The sequence below is a fragment of the Anabrus simplex genome, chromosome 6 (genome assembly GCF_040414725.1).
Source record: "Anabrus simplex isolate iqAnaSimp1 chromosome 6, ASM4041472v1, whole genome shotgun sequence".
Classification (NCBI taxonomy): domain Eukaryota; kingdom Metazoa; phylum Arthropoda; class Insecta; order Orthoptera; family Tettigoniidae; genus Anabrus; species Anabrus simplex.
The window spans coordinates 202,730,040-202,746,409 of NC_090270.1; the positions used below are offsets into that span (position 1 = coordinate 202,730,040).

Consider the following 16,370-nt stretch of genomic DNA (forward strand, 5'->3'; position numbering starts at 1 on the left):
ATCTAGCATATGTTTTCCCTTAGCATCGCTGTTAGGTTTAATTATTATATTTGGAAAATCTATTATTCGTGTACAAGCTTTAAATATATTAACTTCCTTTAAGTTGGTACTCCTTTTAGTTATCAACCATGCTTTGAGAATTAATGTATATCCTAAATTTACTGATATCTATTTGTATATTCCATTCTCACTGTACAGCCTTTTAATTTGCAGTCTAATCTTCTTTAATTGTTATAAGCCCTACTCTAAATTTATTTGTATCTATTTGTACACTCATTTTTTACCATCTGCACTCAAATATCTTACAAGTATCAATCTGTTTGTATATTCCATTCTCACTGTACAGTTTTTCAATTTGTAGTCAATTCTTCTTTAATTGTTATGTTCTAAATTAATTTACATTTATTTGTACATTCCATTTTCTCAATATTACCAAATATTAATTGATATCTGTTTCTACGCTCCTTTTTTATACTGTACAGTCTTTCTGTTTATTAAAAAAATCCTGCCAAGTTGTTCATGCTAGAGTATATATTGTTATCTTTCTGCTGGTTCGAAAAGAAAAAAATATATATGTTATTTATAATCTCGTTATCTTGATTTGCCCTTATAATCATCGGTCCTGATGGCCCTCTTCCTCTGAGCCCTTCTTATTTTCATTCCACTATGCACTAATATACATTTACTAGGACTTTATTGATAATTAGTCTTCATTTACATTAGCGTTAACTCGTAGATGACGTTACAAATTGGTAGGACAATGTCGTTTACGTACGTACAAAAATTTACGTACCAGAGAGAGAGAGAGAGAGAGATATTTCTAAACTATGAGTGTCATGATAGAAAGAAAGTGGATGAAGGAAAATCAAGAACTAAGACACAGGGTGACACGATTCACCATTCACAGCTTTTACCCCAAGATGTATCGACAAATTGTACCACAGTCCCAGCGATGTGTGTGTGTGTGTGTGTGTGTGTGTGTGTGTGTGTGTTTGTGTTTGTGCTTTTTTTTTTGTGCAACCAAAGATGTGACACTGGTACCACCTAGCAGTATGCAAAACAAAAAAACAAAAAGTAATATTTTTGACAGAGTATAGCAACTAAACTACACTAATAAGTCTAATAACCATTTGGGTGATCATTTCTTCTTTAATTGAACTTTGGTCTGCTGTTGGAATGGTAGGTTGTTTTACTATATGATGGTAGCTTACAGAGGAAAATTGGAGCTATATAATAAGATATTTGAATTCCTGATCCACCCTGTGTGATATTGACTGCTATGTATTGCTTAAGCTGCCATCTCTCCACATCTTCTTTGTTGTCATAGCGGCATCTGTAAGACAGTATTATGTAAGCACTAACACACTGTAGTCATCACGGTGGATGCGAGACATGAAACCATAAATATACTCATAAAGTTTCATCAAAGATGTCTCAGAAGTATCTTGAAAATTGCTATTTTGCTTTACGTCGCACCAACACAGATAGGTCTTATGGCGACGATGGGACAGGAAAGGCCTAGGAATGGGAAGGAAGCGGCCGTGGCCTTCATTAAGGTACAGTGGTGGTGGTGGTGATTATTGTTTTAAGAGGAAGTACAACTAGGCAACCATCCTCTATATAACACTAATCAGAGGGAAAAATGGAAGGGGTCCGACACTTCGAAAAATGAAGATATCGGCCAAAGGAAGACAAGGACCACGAAGGGCGTGAAGATGAAAGACTCCCTAGCCCTCGCAAACCTAATAGCGTCGGGGTCTGAAAAGAACAAGAGTTGACCAAGGGAGGTCGGATAGGATAGATGAAAGTGAGGAGCCTGGCACAAGTAAGTGGAAACAATGCCAGGACTCAGCTAAGGGCCCCGTGGTCGCCAACCCACGCTCCAAAGTTCAGAGCCCCTGGGGCCCCTTTTAGTCGCCTCTTACAACAGGCAGGGGAAACCGTGGGTGTTATTCTACCGCCCCCACCCACAGGGGGACATTAAGGTACAGCCCCAGCATTTGCCTGGTGTGAACATGGGAAACCACGTATCTTGAAAATTACCAGGCAGGATAAATGTTTTGGCGGAAGCTGGAAGTATGGCATAGAGGTGATCCCAGCCCAACATCAGCTGGGTTGGACACACAGTTTGAATGGTCAATTGTTGCATTCCAAACCAAGCACTTTACTCTGAATTGAGTCAGGATCGCTGCCATTTCAGAGGCCGGAGAAAGAGGTATCAAGACTGCATCAAAGAGACCGTGAAGAAATGTGTGCGAGTTGTGCAACCAAAGAGGTGACAACTGGGAAGTGTGTGCTCTGGATTGTTTGGCCTAAAGAAATGCTGTCCATCAAGGAGTAGCAGTTTTGAAGAACAGAGATGACATATTGAACTGGAACAGCACACTTGGAAAAAATGGGGATGTCCTGAGAAATGGCCAGCTGAGGAGAAATGGCCAACCATAAGCAGGCTCTTCAACATATGTTTGTCACCATTGTGGTAGGGTATGTAACTCACAGATTGGACTGATCAGCCATCTGAAGACACAGGAAGACTATCGTGCTTTCAAGTAATTGCCGATCACGATGATCTTCCATAATAGTTTGTTGTTGTTTACAATCTGCTTTACGTTGCACCGACACAGATAGGTTTTGTGGCGATAACAGGATACGAAAGGGCTAGTGTGGGAAGGAAGCGACCGTGACTTCAGGTAAGGTACAGCTTCATTATTTGCCTGGTGTGAAAATGGGAAACCATGGAAAACCATCTTCAGGGCTGCCAACAGTGGGGTTCGAACCCACTATTTCTCGAATGCAGGCTGTTAGCTATATGACCCAAACCACACAGCCACTTGCATAATAGTTTTCTGTCCATTGGCCTGGATTCAGTTCCCAGTTCTGCCTTAAATTTAAGACTGGTTTGAGGATTTGGCATAATTTAATTAACTTATTTTTCATTATTTTCATTATGAGAAATTAAAATAGCAGTTTTGCGTAAGTCTCAACAGAAACAAATTGTGTGAAGTATTGACAAATGTCCCTCGTGATCATGTATGTCACATGTGATTTATGTATGGTGGTGCACGGGCACATTTTAGCTGAATACACAAAAATGTTTGAATAAATGTTCCCATAAATGGGTAGGTTTTCCAGGATCTATGGGCTGCCCTGTTCATTCTTCATACTTACATCAAGTGGATTTTTATTTGTGGAGCCACTTGAAAACAGTTTGTTTGTTTAATGCCCATTCTCAGCATTGTAATACAGTGCTTCATCTTTGCATTCTAGAAGACTAGCAACTTATCAGACCATATGAGACTTTCCATTGTTTCAGTGTTTCCTGTTTACTTTTTAGGTGAGTTGCATCCGCTGCAAAATACTGCAGAATGTTAAAACATTTCTTCGCCGGGCTGAGTGGCTCAGACGGTTAAGGTGCTGGCCTTCTAACCCCAACTTGGCAGGTTCGATCCTGGCTCAGTCTGGTGGTATTTGAAGGTGCTCAAATACGACAGCCCCATGTCGGTAGATTTACTGGCACGTAAAAGAACTCCTGCGGGACTAAATTCCGGCACCCCAGCGTCTCTGAAGACCTTAAAAAGTAGTTAGTGGGACGTAAAGCAAATATTATTATTATTATTATTATTATTATTATTATTATTGTTGTTGTTGTTGTTGTTGTTGTTGTTGTTGTTGTTATTATTATTATTATTATTATTATTATTATTGTTATTGTTATTGTTATTGTTATTATTATTATTATTATTATTATTATTATTATTATTATTATTATTATTATTATTATTATTAAACATTTCTTTCTCCAGTAAGTTATATATTAACTCACATAAGAAAGTCCTGCTCTTGGTTTAATGCTAGAGATTCACAATAGATTTACTGGAACATTTATTGTAGTCATAGAATGATGGCTTGTTGCTTAGAAGAGATAGAAACCAACTAATACCAAGTCCAAACAGTAGAAAGGATGGTCTGTTAGCTGCCAATGATTTTTGAATGAATCAAATATGTGGAGTTCTTGTGAAGCAGTGAAACAAACCCAGATTATTTGTAACAAACCGTCTCCCATAATAGTCAAAGTTGCGGTATCATCAGTAATCACAGCATCTGCATGGGTGAAGCACTCATCATTAACATTTCAAAACATTCAGTGATTTTCTTCACTGATGGAATGCAATTTTTAGTCTTGTTATTTATGACCCTGCCAGTATTGTGGATGATTGCTTCAGTTTAACTCACCTGGTGTATCCTTCTCCATTGGTAATAACGGAGCATAACAGGAACCAAAATCCCTCCTTATGATAATTTATGAAATGCATGAGACAGTTAATAATGTTATTGTTTTACGGCATAAGAGACAGTCTCATCCTGATGGCTTTGTGAACTTTCATGAGTTGGTTTGGTTACACGATGACCATCTGTTATAAACAGAAAAGAAAACATGGTACCCAAAAATGTAGGATATTATGGAATGAAAACTAAAAACATATATTGTTTTCATTTCTTAATTAATATTTCATTTACAATTATTGTATTATATTAGAGACCGTGTCCAGAGAAATTCATCTGAAGTTATAAAATTAAAAATTAAAATTAATGCTTTACACGCAACTAACTGAATGTCCCTTCTTCACTTAGGATATTGTATTTGTTTATATTTGGATGAAAATGTGGGCTTTTTGTTTGAATGTTAATAACATGGTTCTTAGCCCTGCTCAAACACTGTGTGGAAGCGACTATGTATTGTTTCTCATGGGGAGTTTTATTTTTGGCAGGTCCATTTACCTACTGCCTGGGGAGTTCTATTTTTGGCAGGTTGCTTGCCTATTGCCATTTTCCTTGAAGCTTAATTGCATGGTTCTTAGTGTTATTCGAGAAACACCGCAAGGAGGTGTCTATGTATTATTTCTCATGGTAGTTTTATTTTTGGCAGGTCTACTGTCAAAAGAGCTGCTGCTGCTGCTGCTTATTTTCCTTTTTTTTCCTGACAGTCCCCCTTGCCTACTGCTGGATGAAATCATGAGTCCTGGAGTAGTTGTATCTCAACATTTAAGTTATACATTGGAAGAACTGGGTTGAACGGGATTGGATTCCTTTATAATACCTCTCAGTAAATGACGTTGGTTGCTGTTACATGTGGTGCTAAAATTGCAAGATTAGAATGGCCTGAAAGAAGGGGTCACCCTCTAGGTGGCCCACCATACCCCATTAGGGTATGGAATGAAAGATTTACTAATAAAAGCAAAATTAAAAGAGGGTAGCGTGTTTGTTAACCCTTGAACAGGCTACATAAAACTGTCCATGCAAAAAAAAAAAAACAATTTTCTTGTATGCCGATACCAACCTTTTTCAGCAATTGCCCATGTGATTTGTTTATAGTCATGGTAAAACAAGCCTTAACAGGGAAATGGAGACATTTAAATTCAAAAGGATAATCTGATGGAATAATTGGAATTTTTGGTATAAACACTGTCTCATTCACCGCATTCCTTGTTGAAATTGTGGCCCCAGTGACATTTGGTTACCAAGACTTCACCTGAGTATCTTTTTTCCATCCCATTTACCACAAAACATTGAAAAAAAACCCCATCTGTACTTTCCCTAATTATCTTATAAAGAACACCTGTACTAGATTATGGTATATCCCTCTAGCATTTTGGGAAGTGTGCAATTTAGTGATATTGTGTATAGGGTATCCTAACTACCTTACAAGGAACACCTGTGCTAAATTTGAGCCTTATAACTTCATGGGATGTGTGAGAATTGATGAGTTAGTGAGTCAGGGCTGTCTCTTAGAGATTAAAAAGTGACTTAATGGGCACAGCCATTATGTGCTCAACTATATTTTTCTGATGAAATTCTCCTTCCAAATACTTTGTTGATATTTACTTACAGACCCCAAACAAGACATACAGTATTATTAAAATTGTACTTAACTAGCAACAAACCATTCACTGAATCATTAATTAGGTGGTTCCTATAATTTTTCCACAGTGCTGAAAGTAAGGAAAATTCCTTTCCAACATTCATCATCTAATCAAAAAGTGACATTGGACCTACTAGCACTCTTAAGTACTGCTGCTGTGATTCAGTGCTTAATGCAGCCATTAGAAACCTGTAATTTTATCATGTGGAAGAACACTACCTGCCATTGTGTTCGTCCTACTATGTGTTCCTCTCAGTCTACTTATGTCTTGATTTGACACTTGTTTGTTCCTTTCCAGTACTTAAATTAGACATTAGATTTACTGACATTAAAAAGACCTTTCTAGATTGAAATTAGGGCACTTACATGCTTTTCAAGACATTGGTATATTTCTGAATGGGACCTCTGACAAATTTCAGAGGTTCACTTCTAAAGAAACGTTATGCATATTTAACTATATTGAAATGTTTATAAATCAAATTTATAAGTCAAAATTACTGTAGAATTTCTTTGTGGTTTCTGTTACATGATACTGTATGATTGTTTTTCTTTACAGTTTAACAAGAAACAACATGTAAGTTAAGATGATGCATGAACAAGTCACTGTGTCCAGCTAATCTTATTGGAATGACTTGCTTGCCTGTTCTGTTAGAACTAGCTTGGTTTTGTATTATACTTGACTGTGAAGTTCATGTTTGCATGAAGTAAACATGTTTTTAGAAAAATTGAGAATTTGGAAATGGGCTTATGTTAATTTGCATTTAAGTAGTCTTACCAGAAGTGCATACTCCTTTTATGAAATACCATTGGGAAGTGTTGAGTACCGGTAGTAGCTTTGTTTTTCTACAGCCATCATTGAATAGAATATATGCTTTGAGAATTTCTGAGTATGCTTAAAGTAGATATGAAACTTGGCAGAATTTTAGGGTCAGGTGAACTAGTTGTCTAAGGACAGTGAAGGATTGCATAGATAAATTGCAAATTGTTCAGCTGACTTTATCATGGATGTATTCCTCTTCTGATTTTTTGATAATTGGTAATAATTGATATTTGAGTTTTAGAATTATCAGCTTACAGGTCATCAGCCCCATTGTGCAATATAACAGCTATGTGACCATGAGAAGGAACATATAATAGGGACAAAACCGTGACAGATGAGTGTGGAAGACAGGGAGCAGCAGAAAGAGGAGTCATGGAAAAACATGAAAATACATAAGGACAATCTCCACATCTTCATACACTGCCATCTTAAAATAGAAGGGCTCTCTCCCCATCAACCTGTCCGGCTCCATGGCTAAATGCTGGCCTTTGATCCAAGGGGTCCCAGGTTCAATTCCCGGATGGGTCAGGGATTTTAACTATCATTGATTGGTTAATTCCGATGGCTCAGGGGCTGATTTTGTGCCATCTTCAGCGTTAGAATTTATTATAGGTAGGGCCCCATCTTCACAGACACTCACGTTGCCTACAACTCTACTGCAATAAATACACATTTGATGTCTGAAGTCAGCCTTGCCAATATTTATAGTTATTTAATTATTTATCACCTAATATCCGTACATGTTTTGAGGACCTTGTTGTACTCTTCCTCACTGGTTTTCCTCACATTACCAAGTATCTCTTGGATCTATTTACATATTATCAAACACCAAATTTATTCTTAACAATTCCTCTTGTAATCGTTTATCACATATTTACTTCTAAATATCTCTAATTAATATATACAGTAATATGTGTCATTATTAAATATGTCATAAATGTCATAAATGAGCACTAAACTACACTATTCTATTTACTCTCTTATTAAAATATCTTTTCCTTGTCTGTTACATACAAATATAATCAATTTATTAAAATTAGCATTTCTAAAAATTTTACTAAAATCTTCCAATCCAGAGATCATGTCAGTTAAATGTTGCAGCTACTTCCATCTGTCCTTGAACACTTCCTAGAGTGGTAGCTCTTCACTCCACACTAATTGAATCTACTGTTGTCCATATATAAACATAATAGGTGATAATAAATATTTAATTAAATAACTATAAGTAATAGTAAAAAGAAAACTGTAGTCATGCACTGTGGAAAAGAGAAAAAGGGAAGCCAAGTGAACATAGACGGAGAATGGTTAGAGAATGTAGAACAGTTTACATATCTGGGTAGCATTATTAATGGAAGTAATGAAATAAACCCTGAAACTAATAACAGACTACGTAAAGGTACACCATTTTATCAAGTCAGAGAGCTTTTATGGGATGACGAAGTACCCAAGAGAACAAAATTAACATTATATAAACAGTATTTCGTACCAATTGTAACATACTGATTAGAAACGCTGGTAACTAATAAGAGACAAGATAGTAAGATCCAAACAGTAGAAATGAAATTTTTAAGAACATCAGTTTAAAAGACAAGAAGAGATAGAATCCAAAATATTAAAATCAAAGAAGAGCTAAATATAGAACTGTTAATACAGAACATACAGAAAGCAAGACGGAGATGGTTCGGACAAGTAAAAAGAATGGGAAAGGAACGGGTAGCAAGAAGGGAATTTGAAAGAGTAGTTAAGTGAAAGAGACCAGTTGGAAGACCGAAAAGAAGGGGGATGGATCAGATTTGGTAGGACATTAGAGAAGCTGGATTGGATGTGGTGGAAGTAATGGAGCATTAAAAATGAAAGGACAGAAAGGAGTGGAGGAGGCTTGTTAACCACACCCGGGCAACTGGAATGGGATATTGATGATGATGATGATGATGATGATGAAGTATTGACAAGACTGAATTCAAATATCAAATGTGTATTTATTTGAGTAGAGATTGTAGCCAATACGGACTGTTATAAAATCAAACCACAATGGTTAAGTTAATAAACTTGATCGCCTATAAGGTGTCAACTTGAAAGATCTGCACCAGTCCATAAATTTGTTTCCTCATCAACCCCAGTTCTTGTATGTCCATTTTGTTTTTTGCACCTCTAATGAGCTTGTTTCTGCTTCTTAGAATCAACAGGAGGGTGGGGTTCAGCACTCGTTGAGGGACCATCTTGACAGATCTTCTGTTATGATGTGGGAAGTGTAGGATAAGAAGAATGCTAGATAAATGCAGGAAAAGAGAAAAGACAAAAAAGTGAATGCAGGTGATAAAAAAATTAAGAGCACAGAACAAACTCATCAGGAGAAAAGGATACCAACAGCTCAAAATGAGTCTCAACAGATGTGGAAATTGTCCTTTTCTTTTGTTTGTTCTTTTCTCATCTTGCTGTTTGTTGCTCTTCCCAACTCGAAAGACCTGTACCAGGCTCTTCGGATGCCAACTGTTGTCATTTGTCCTATTGCATGTTCCTTTGCAAGTTCTTAACCTTCTTTATTTGACATGATTTGTCACTTCTTTGTTCCTTTCCATTACTTATACAGGGTTTTCTGTATAAAACCTGACTGCTCACACGCGACTGAGCCAAGGCTGACCGGCTGTCTTCCCCCTACACCCATGAACCACCTGGCCACAGCCTGCCTGTAATCTTGTCACTTCTTCAATCTATAAATCTGCATATACGGTATAAGAAACTAAACTCAACTCTTATCACATAGCAAATGCTGGAAATGCCATCCTTCCACGGCTAAACATGCGTTGCATTTGTAAGGTTTTAGTTTTAATAATTTTGTTACTGTATGTGCAGAAGTCACTGAAATTTCCTGTGCTAATCTTGGTAGCGTTGAAGTTTCCTTTCCTTTAATACTGTACACCTTTGTACATGTTTCTGGTTTAGCACTGAACCAGTAGTCTCAAACTTATTCACAAGTTCATGAAATTCTGGGAGGAGGCAATTGCCCGGGGAACCTTGTGATATACTCAGCACGAACATGACAAACTGTTTTATATTGTACTGACTACAAAATGGGAAATGAAGAATGGGAAGTGAGCCAGCTAGTCAGGTGGGTCGTGGGTGTGGGGAGAACCCAGCCAGCTGGCCATCCTTTATTTTCACACATGAGCAGTGAAGTTTTGTACAGAAAACCCTGTATTAAGATGTTCAGTACATTTCTCTTATAAATTGCTTTATACTTAAAATATTATGGTAGTATCCTCCTCATTTTTGTATGTGAGACACAGCAGTGGATGTGTTGCTTGTATTGATGTTTTCTTTCCTGGTTAAAAATGTAACATGGTAGATAGGGTGTCCTTTATTTTTCAAAGTTTTAATTTTGCAATGCATAGGTTATTGTTTTATTCATTTGGGCCTAAAACACCCGAAAACAATTTTTTTCCTTATTTGGAACAGTGCAACCCGTGCCGACTCACGCGCAAACATGTCCATACAAGTTGCGTCACAGAAGTGACGCGCTCTCATTGTTATTGCCACTTAGTTTTCGCTTATCGGGTAGCTAGCATGGATTGTTTTATATTTTGAAGATGTCAGTGGAACTAAGGAGTAATAAAAAAAGCATTTTCTTGGTTGGTGAAGTAAATCACCAAATAACAGGTGCAAAATTACCATCTAATCATGAAGTTCTCGCAGTTCTATTTTTCAACAAACGTAAGGTTAAGTTGACTGTTAGTGAAAGCGCAAATCTTGTCATTCGGGAGTGCAATATATTCTGGGAAAAGGTTAGAATACCTACCAGAGCTGTGCCTAATTGTGTTAAGAAGTTAGTGGATCTTTGTCAGGTCTGGCGAGAACTGCAAAAAAATAGCAAGAAGATTCAGGATTTACATAGGTGCCGTGAAGAGAATTTCAACTTGAATTAGATAATTTATTCAATATCGCACGTGCTGATGCTCTTGAAAGAAGAAAAATCGAAGAAGATAAAATATTTTTGCAAAAGCAGAGAGACAAAAAGTTGGCTGAAATTGAAGAAAGGGCCAGGCTGAGAAAACTCACAGAAGATAAAAAGAGACTAAAGCAAATGCCTTCCACGAGCTCATTGGAATCTGAAAGTTTACAGACCTTTGATACACATGAAGACATAGAAGAACAGTCTACAAGCTCTGAAGAAAGCCTGGAAGAATCTCTGCCATCCACATCTCAATCTGTAAGTTCTTTAGCTACATCAACAAGAAGAGGAAGAAAAGATTTTATCACATCTAAATTAGTTGCAACTTTAGACAGATGTCAACTAAGCATCAGAGATTCTGTTTATATAATTCAGTCTGTAGTAGAAGCACTTGGTCTTAGTTCTGACAATTACCTGATCAACAAATCTTCTATTCAACACATTCGAACACAAATGAGAAAAGATAGAGCGATCCATTAAATCCAATTTTCAGAATAACGTGCCCGAAGTAGTTACTGTTCATTGGGATGGAAAATTGTTACCTGCTCTGGACGTAAGTTCTAAAGAAGAACGCCTACCAATTATTATTTCATACGACGAGGAAGAACAACTTCTTGCTGTGTTAGACAAGTCTTCCAGCAAGGGGCAAGTGAAAGCAGTGTCAAATGCCCTTCATGACTGGAACCTGGATGATAAGGTACAAATAATGTGCTGTGATACAACAGCATCTTAATACAGGACGCTTGAACGAAGCTTGTATGCTTTTAGAGCAAAAACTAGAAAGAGAGTTGTTACTTTTTCCTTGCCGCCATCATATTTACGAACTGGTGCTCAAAAGTGTTTTTGGATCAAAGATCCAACAAATCACTAGCTGTCCTGATATTCCGCTGTTCAAAAAGTTTAGAGACAACTGGAAGAATATTAACCCTAGTACCATCGAACTGTGCACTGATTTTGTCCAACAACATCTCTGTGAGGCAAATATTATTGAATTGGCGACTATTTTTAACAATGAACTGGCAAAATCAACTGTACGAGATGATTTGAGCTCGCTATTGTTTTTCTGTGTGGAGACATTAAAAATAAAACAAAAATCAGACCTCCTGGTGCAATGCATCAAGCACGATGGATGGCAAGAGCTATTTACTCCTTAAAAATGTGTTTACTGAAGTCCCAGTTTAAAATGAGCGCTAAGGACAAACAAGCTTTACAAGATGTTTGTTTATTCATTGTGGCAGTTTACGTGAAGCCCTGGCTTGGATGTAGTTTGGCGATAAAAGCGCCGAATCAAGATTTTTGTTTTTTAAAGACCTTAAAAGATTACGAGAAAGTTGACAAGTTGATTTCCAATGCGGCTTTAAACAAGTTCAGTCAACACTTGTGGTACTTGTCAGAGGAAATAACCATCATTTCAATTTTTGATAATGAAGTCGATGAGCAGACCAAAGGAAACATTGTAGAAAACTTACAAAAAGAAAGCTTTGGTGATTCCGGAAAGAGATATGTTCCATCGAAAGAAGAGATGTCTGGCTCTTTATATGGTACGTAGTAGACTAGTAGTGTTTAATCTGGTATTTAATTTAGAACTTATTTGTTTTGTTTATAGGCACTACAAGTATTTTTTATCTTGTTTCAGGCAAATCTTTGAGTGATTTTGTTTCTGTCAAGCGTTAAGATTTATTTTCACGACTGAAACTTGACAGTGGTTTCCTTCAAGAAATTGTATCTTCATGGAAAGACAACGTGGCGTTTGTGGAAGCTAAAAAGAAGGTTTCTACCTTAAAAGCAGTTAATGACGCAGCTGAAAGAGCTGTTAAACTAATGACAGACTTTCATGGTTTGATTACCGCAGATGAAGAACAGAAGCAGTTCTTATTACATTGTGTGCAAGAACATAGAAAAATTTACCCAGAATGTAAAAAAAAAGAGACTTTGAATAGGAAATATCCAAATGAATAACTATAAAAATTGTATCTTTTTTGTTACTTACAAGAAGAGCATTATATACATTTCTGTTTTCATTTGTATTTCTCTAAAATAATTGTTTTAAGTGATCATCTACAACTACATTTAAGAGACCCTTTAAACAGCTATTTTCTAAAACTTTTAGGCTCCGTCGGCACGGGTTAAAGTTAATGTAGGAAGTTGAAATTCTGTATTTGGGTAACTAATAGATTAATAAACACAATAACGGGGTATGCGTTTCAATAAATGAAAAAAAAATTCCCTTTTAAGGGACACCCTAGTGGTAGTCTATTAATTTTTTTGGTCTTGAATTATTAGCTTACGTTATTATGACATGATTAAAATTGATCTCTTAATTTAAAAAAGCATGAATTCTCATACGATTTTCTTTAGAGCTTTTTTTACGTATTGAATGTTAGGCTTGCATATGTATTAGTCTGTCATCAACTTGTGAAAGGTGAACTCAAGAAAGTTTACCTTTTACATAAGCAAGCACCTAATCAGAGAGAAGGAAGTTGTGCTGCAGACCGTTATGTGGTGTAGGCAAGTTTAATTTAACATTTTCCAATTTGGCTGTTAGCTGTAAGCTGCGCTTGATGAATTAGATCGTAGTTGGGGTTGTGTCTGCATAATACTGTCATAGCTCTGAGGGCCTTGTCAGAGACTGTTAAGAAATTCTGTTGGGTTCCTTTTCTCATGTGTTTGTTTTGTGCTTCTGCTTCCACTTGTATTTTTTTCTCTCTCTTTTTTTACCAGTTTACTCTTTGTCGCACAGACACAGTTAGGTCTTCTGGCGATGATGGAATAGGAAAGGGGTAGATGGAAGTACCAATGGCCTTAATTAAGCCCCATCATTTGCCTGGTGTAAAAATGGGAAACCACAAAAAACCATTTTCAGATCTGCCAACAGTGGGGTTTGAACCTACAATCTCCTGAATGCAAGCTGACAACTAACTGACTCAAACAGTGTGGCTACTCACTTGGGTTTTTCTCTTTTGTGTTTATTCAGCTTTCTCTTTATCTTCTCTCTCTCAGTAATGACCCTGCCTCCCCCGGTGAACTAGAATTCCTATTGCAGCTTGCATCGTCCCTCCTCTCCTATCGAAACTGGAAAATAGAAAGAAGCTTGCTGAAGAATGATGGGAAATGGAGCATGAAGAACTGGTATTACTTGAGAAAATAGCCTATTTATGAAGATGAGTTGTTTTGTTTTTTCATGTTGGTCCTTTTCTCTTCTTTCTTTACTTATGGCTTCAGGTCATGATTTTTCAGGATAGTGGTACTATGCCAAATGTTTATAAAGGCTTGTACTTTTGTATTTTCATTCTTCACAACTTGTAAGCTACTAGTTGATGTGTTTTGAAATATGAAAATGAAAATCCACAACCTTTTTCCAGTCATGCGACCAGTTCAGGAAAGGGATTTTTGAATATAAGGATTTTTTAATATAAAATGCAAAATTTATACTAAAGTGCAATGTAAATGCAATAAAAAAATTATTTACTATTTGCTTTAAGCTACATCACACTGACACAAATGGGTCTTATGGTGGTTATGGGACAGGAAGTGCTAGGAGTAGGAAGGAAATGACTGTGATCTTGATTAAGTTACAGCCCCAGCATTTGCCGTTGATGTGGTAGTGCAACGTTAAACCTCGTGCAAAAAAATTAAAATGAATTAATGAAAATATGCTCCTCAGTCAGGATGATGAAGGCAACATGATGATTTCACACTATATGAAGATTTCTGATATATTGCTCCATTCCAATTTTATTGGCCTGTCTGTCTCAGTCTCATCCTTGGCTTTGACGATATATGACATTGACTGAGATATAAGTGATGCTAGCAGCACCATTCCTTCTGCAGCCAGTCCTTGTTATGAATGTTGTGAAAATTTCACTCATAGGATTGGTTGTTGCATGCATTTCAGTGAGCTTGGCAGACTGATACGTAATAGCGACTTCTGGCTTGACGAGGAAAAATGGGAAACTATCTTTCTCCTTATTTCCCTAGTATTCCTCTTCAATCTCGCTTAGGCCATCTACAATGGCTGATGCTGGAGCTTTCAAGGATCGATCCAGCCTTCAGGCTGAATACTCTACATACATACATACTTACATACATACATACATACATACATACATACATACATACATACATACATACATACATACATACTTTGTGTTAATTGAACTGTTTATAATAAGTTCCGGTACTTAATGAAATCAAGGTATGTACTGTACATTTTGTACAGGTACACACTATTGTCACTAAACATGGGGAATCACAATTCAGTAACAGTGGCTTTTCTTCGTTAGTTCATTTGACACACATGAATTTGGAGTGTATTTCCTATGTATGTTCAGAAACGCCACTGATTCAAATAATTTTGCTACCTTTTGGACAGGTGTTTGTGTACTCTTGCAGAAACCTGTTGTATAATTTAAAATATTTTGGTTTAATGTTACTTTTGTCTTTCTTTATGGATATTGGCTGTTTTAAGAAGCCTTACCTGTATCCAGAATTTTAGCTGATGGGTAAACTTAATTTATTCCAGATCCCAGGAGAAACTATCGAAGCAGAGCCTGCGTCTGGCATTATGGACTCCCTTGTTTGGCGATTTCTAAATTTTGTTCATGTAGATACAGAGCTTTTTAAACCAATTGAGCTCAAATTTACTGCAGAATTCAGCAGAGATAAAACATATTTGTAAGTATTTCTTCTTCTACATACTACAGAACATTAATACGACTTGAACATTTTTCAGGAGTTGTGTTATATTAGCAGTTAATCTCTTACAGGGAATGATATTGATGTCCTTGCTGGTTTTAGCAGTATATCAATTATTTTGCTGATTTGTTATGATGGAAGCCGTTTGATTAATTGTCGACTTAACTAATATAACCTTTAAAGTTTTCTATCTGTTGGACACAAAATACAAATTTATGAAAACATAGTAAGATATCTGGAAAGGAAAACATAACATAAATAAGAGAAGGCATGTTTAATTCTACAAGAACTGGTGTGACCAGCAACCTGACTCAGTTTGAACATAACTGTTTACAGGATTAGAAGCGCAGTAGCATGACTTCACTAAGGTAAGTTCAGAAAACAGTTTATTTATTTATTAACGTGTTGAACACCAAATTTTAACATTCAAGTGGTTTTTTACACTTGTTCATAATATCATCCATTCATAATCAGTGATAAGATTCTTCTTATTCTTATTATTCCTGGCTATTTTCCCAATTAACTGGGGTCGACAATTTGTATAGATTTAGCCCAGTTTTGCGGTCAGTACCTTTCCTGACACCAGCTCTTCGTGGAGGGATGTATTCACTATTGCATATTTCTGTAGTGGTTTGTAGTGTGATGTGTTGTCTACAAAATGAAGATGCGTGTTAAGATGAACACGAACAACCCACCTATGGGCTAGGGGAATTAACTATACTCATTTAAAATCCCAGACTCAGCCAGAAACTGCATCTAGGCCGCTCTGAACCGAAGATCAACACACTGACCATTCAACCAAGGAGCCAAAATCAATGATAAATTTATGCAAAGTAAACAGAATCTGAAGATGTTCTTGTAGAATGAAACATGCCACTCTGTGGTTTATGAAATGTTTTCTTTTCCTGGTGTGCTGTAGTGTTTCCATAAATTTGTTTTTGTGGTCAACAGACTGAAAAGCTTTAAGGTTATATTACCTTGTTGGA

At 36.6% G+C, this 16,370-nt stretch overlaps 1 protein-coding gene across 4 annotated transcripts in view; it reads left to right on the plus strand.

Annotated features, from left to right (window-relative positions):
- LOC136876310 (anoctamin-1) overlaps positions 1–16,370 on the plus strand; it is a 277,484-nt gene that overhangs the window by 159,687 nt on the left and 101,427 nt on the right. For all 4 annotated transcript variants that reach the window (XM_068228376.1, XM_068228377.1, XM_068228379.1 and 1 more), the window contains one exon: positions 15,212–15,363. In XM_068228376.1, the coding sequence (XP_068084477.1) occupies positions 15,212–15,363 (152 nt within the window). The remainder of the gene's footprint in view (positions 1–15,211; positions 15,364–16,370) is intronic.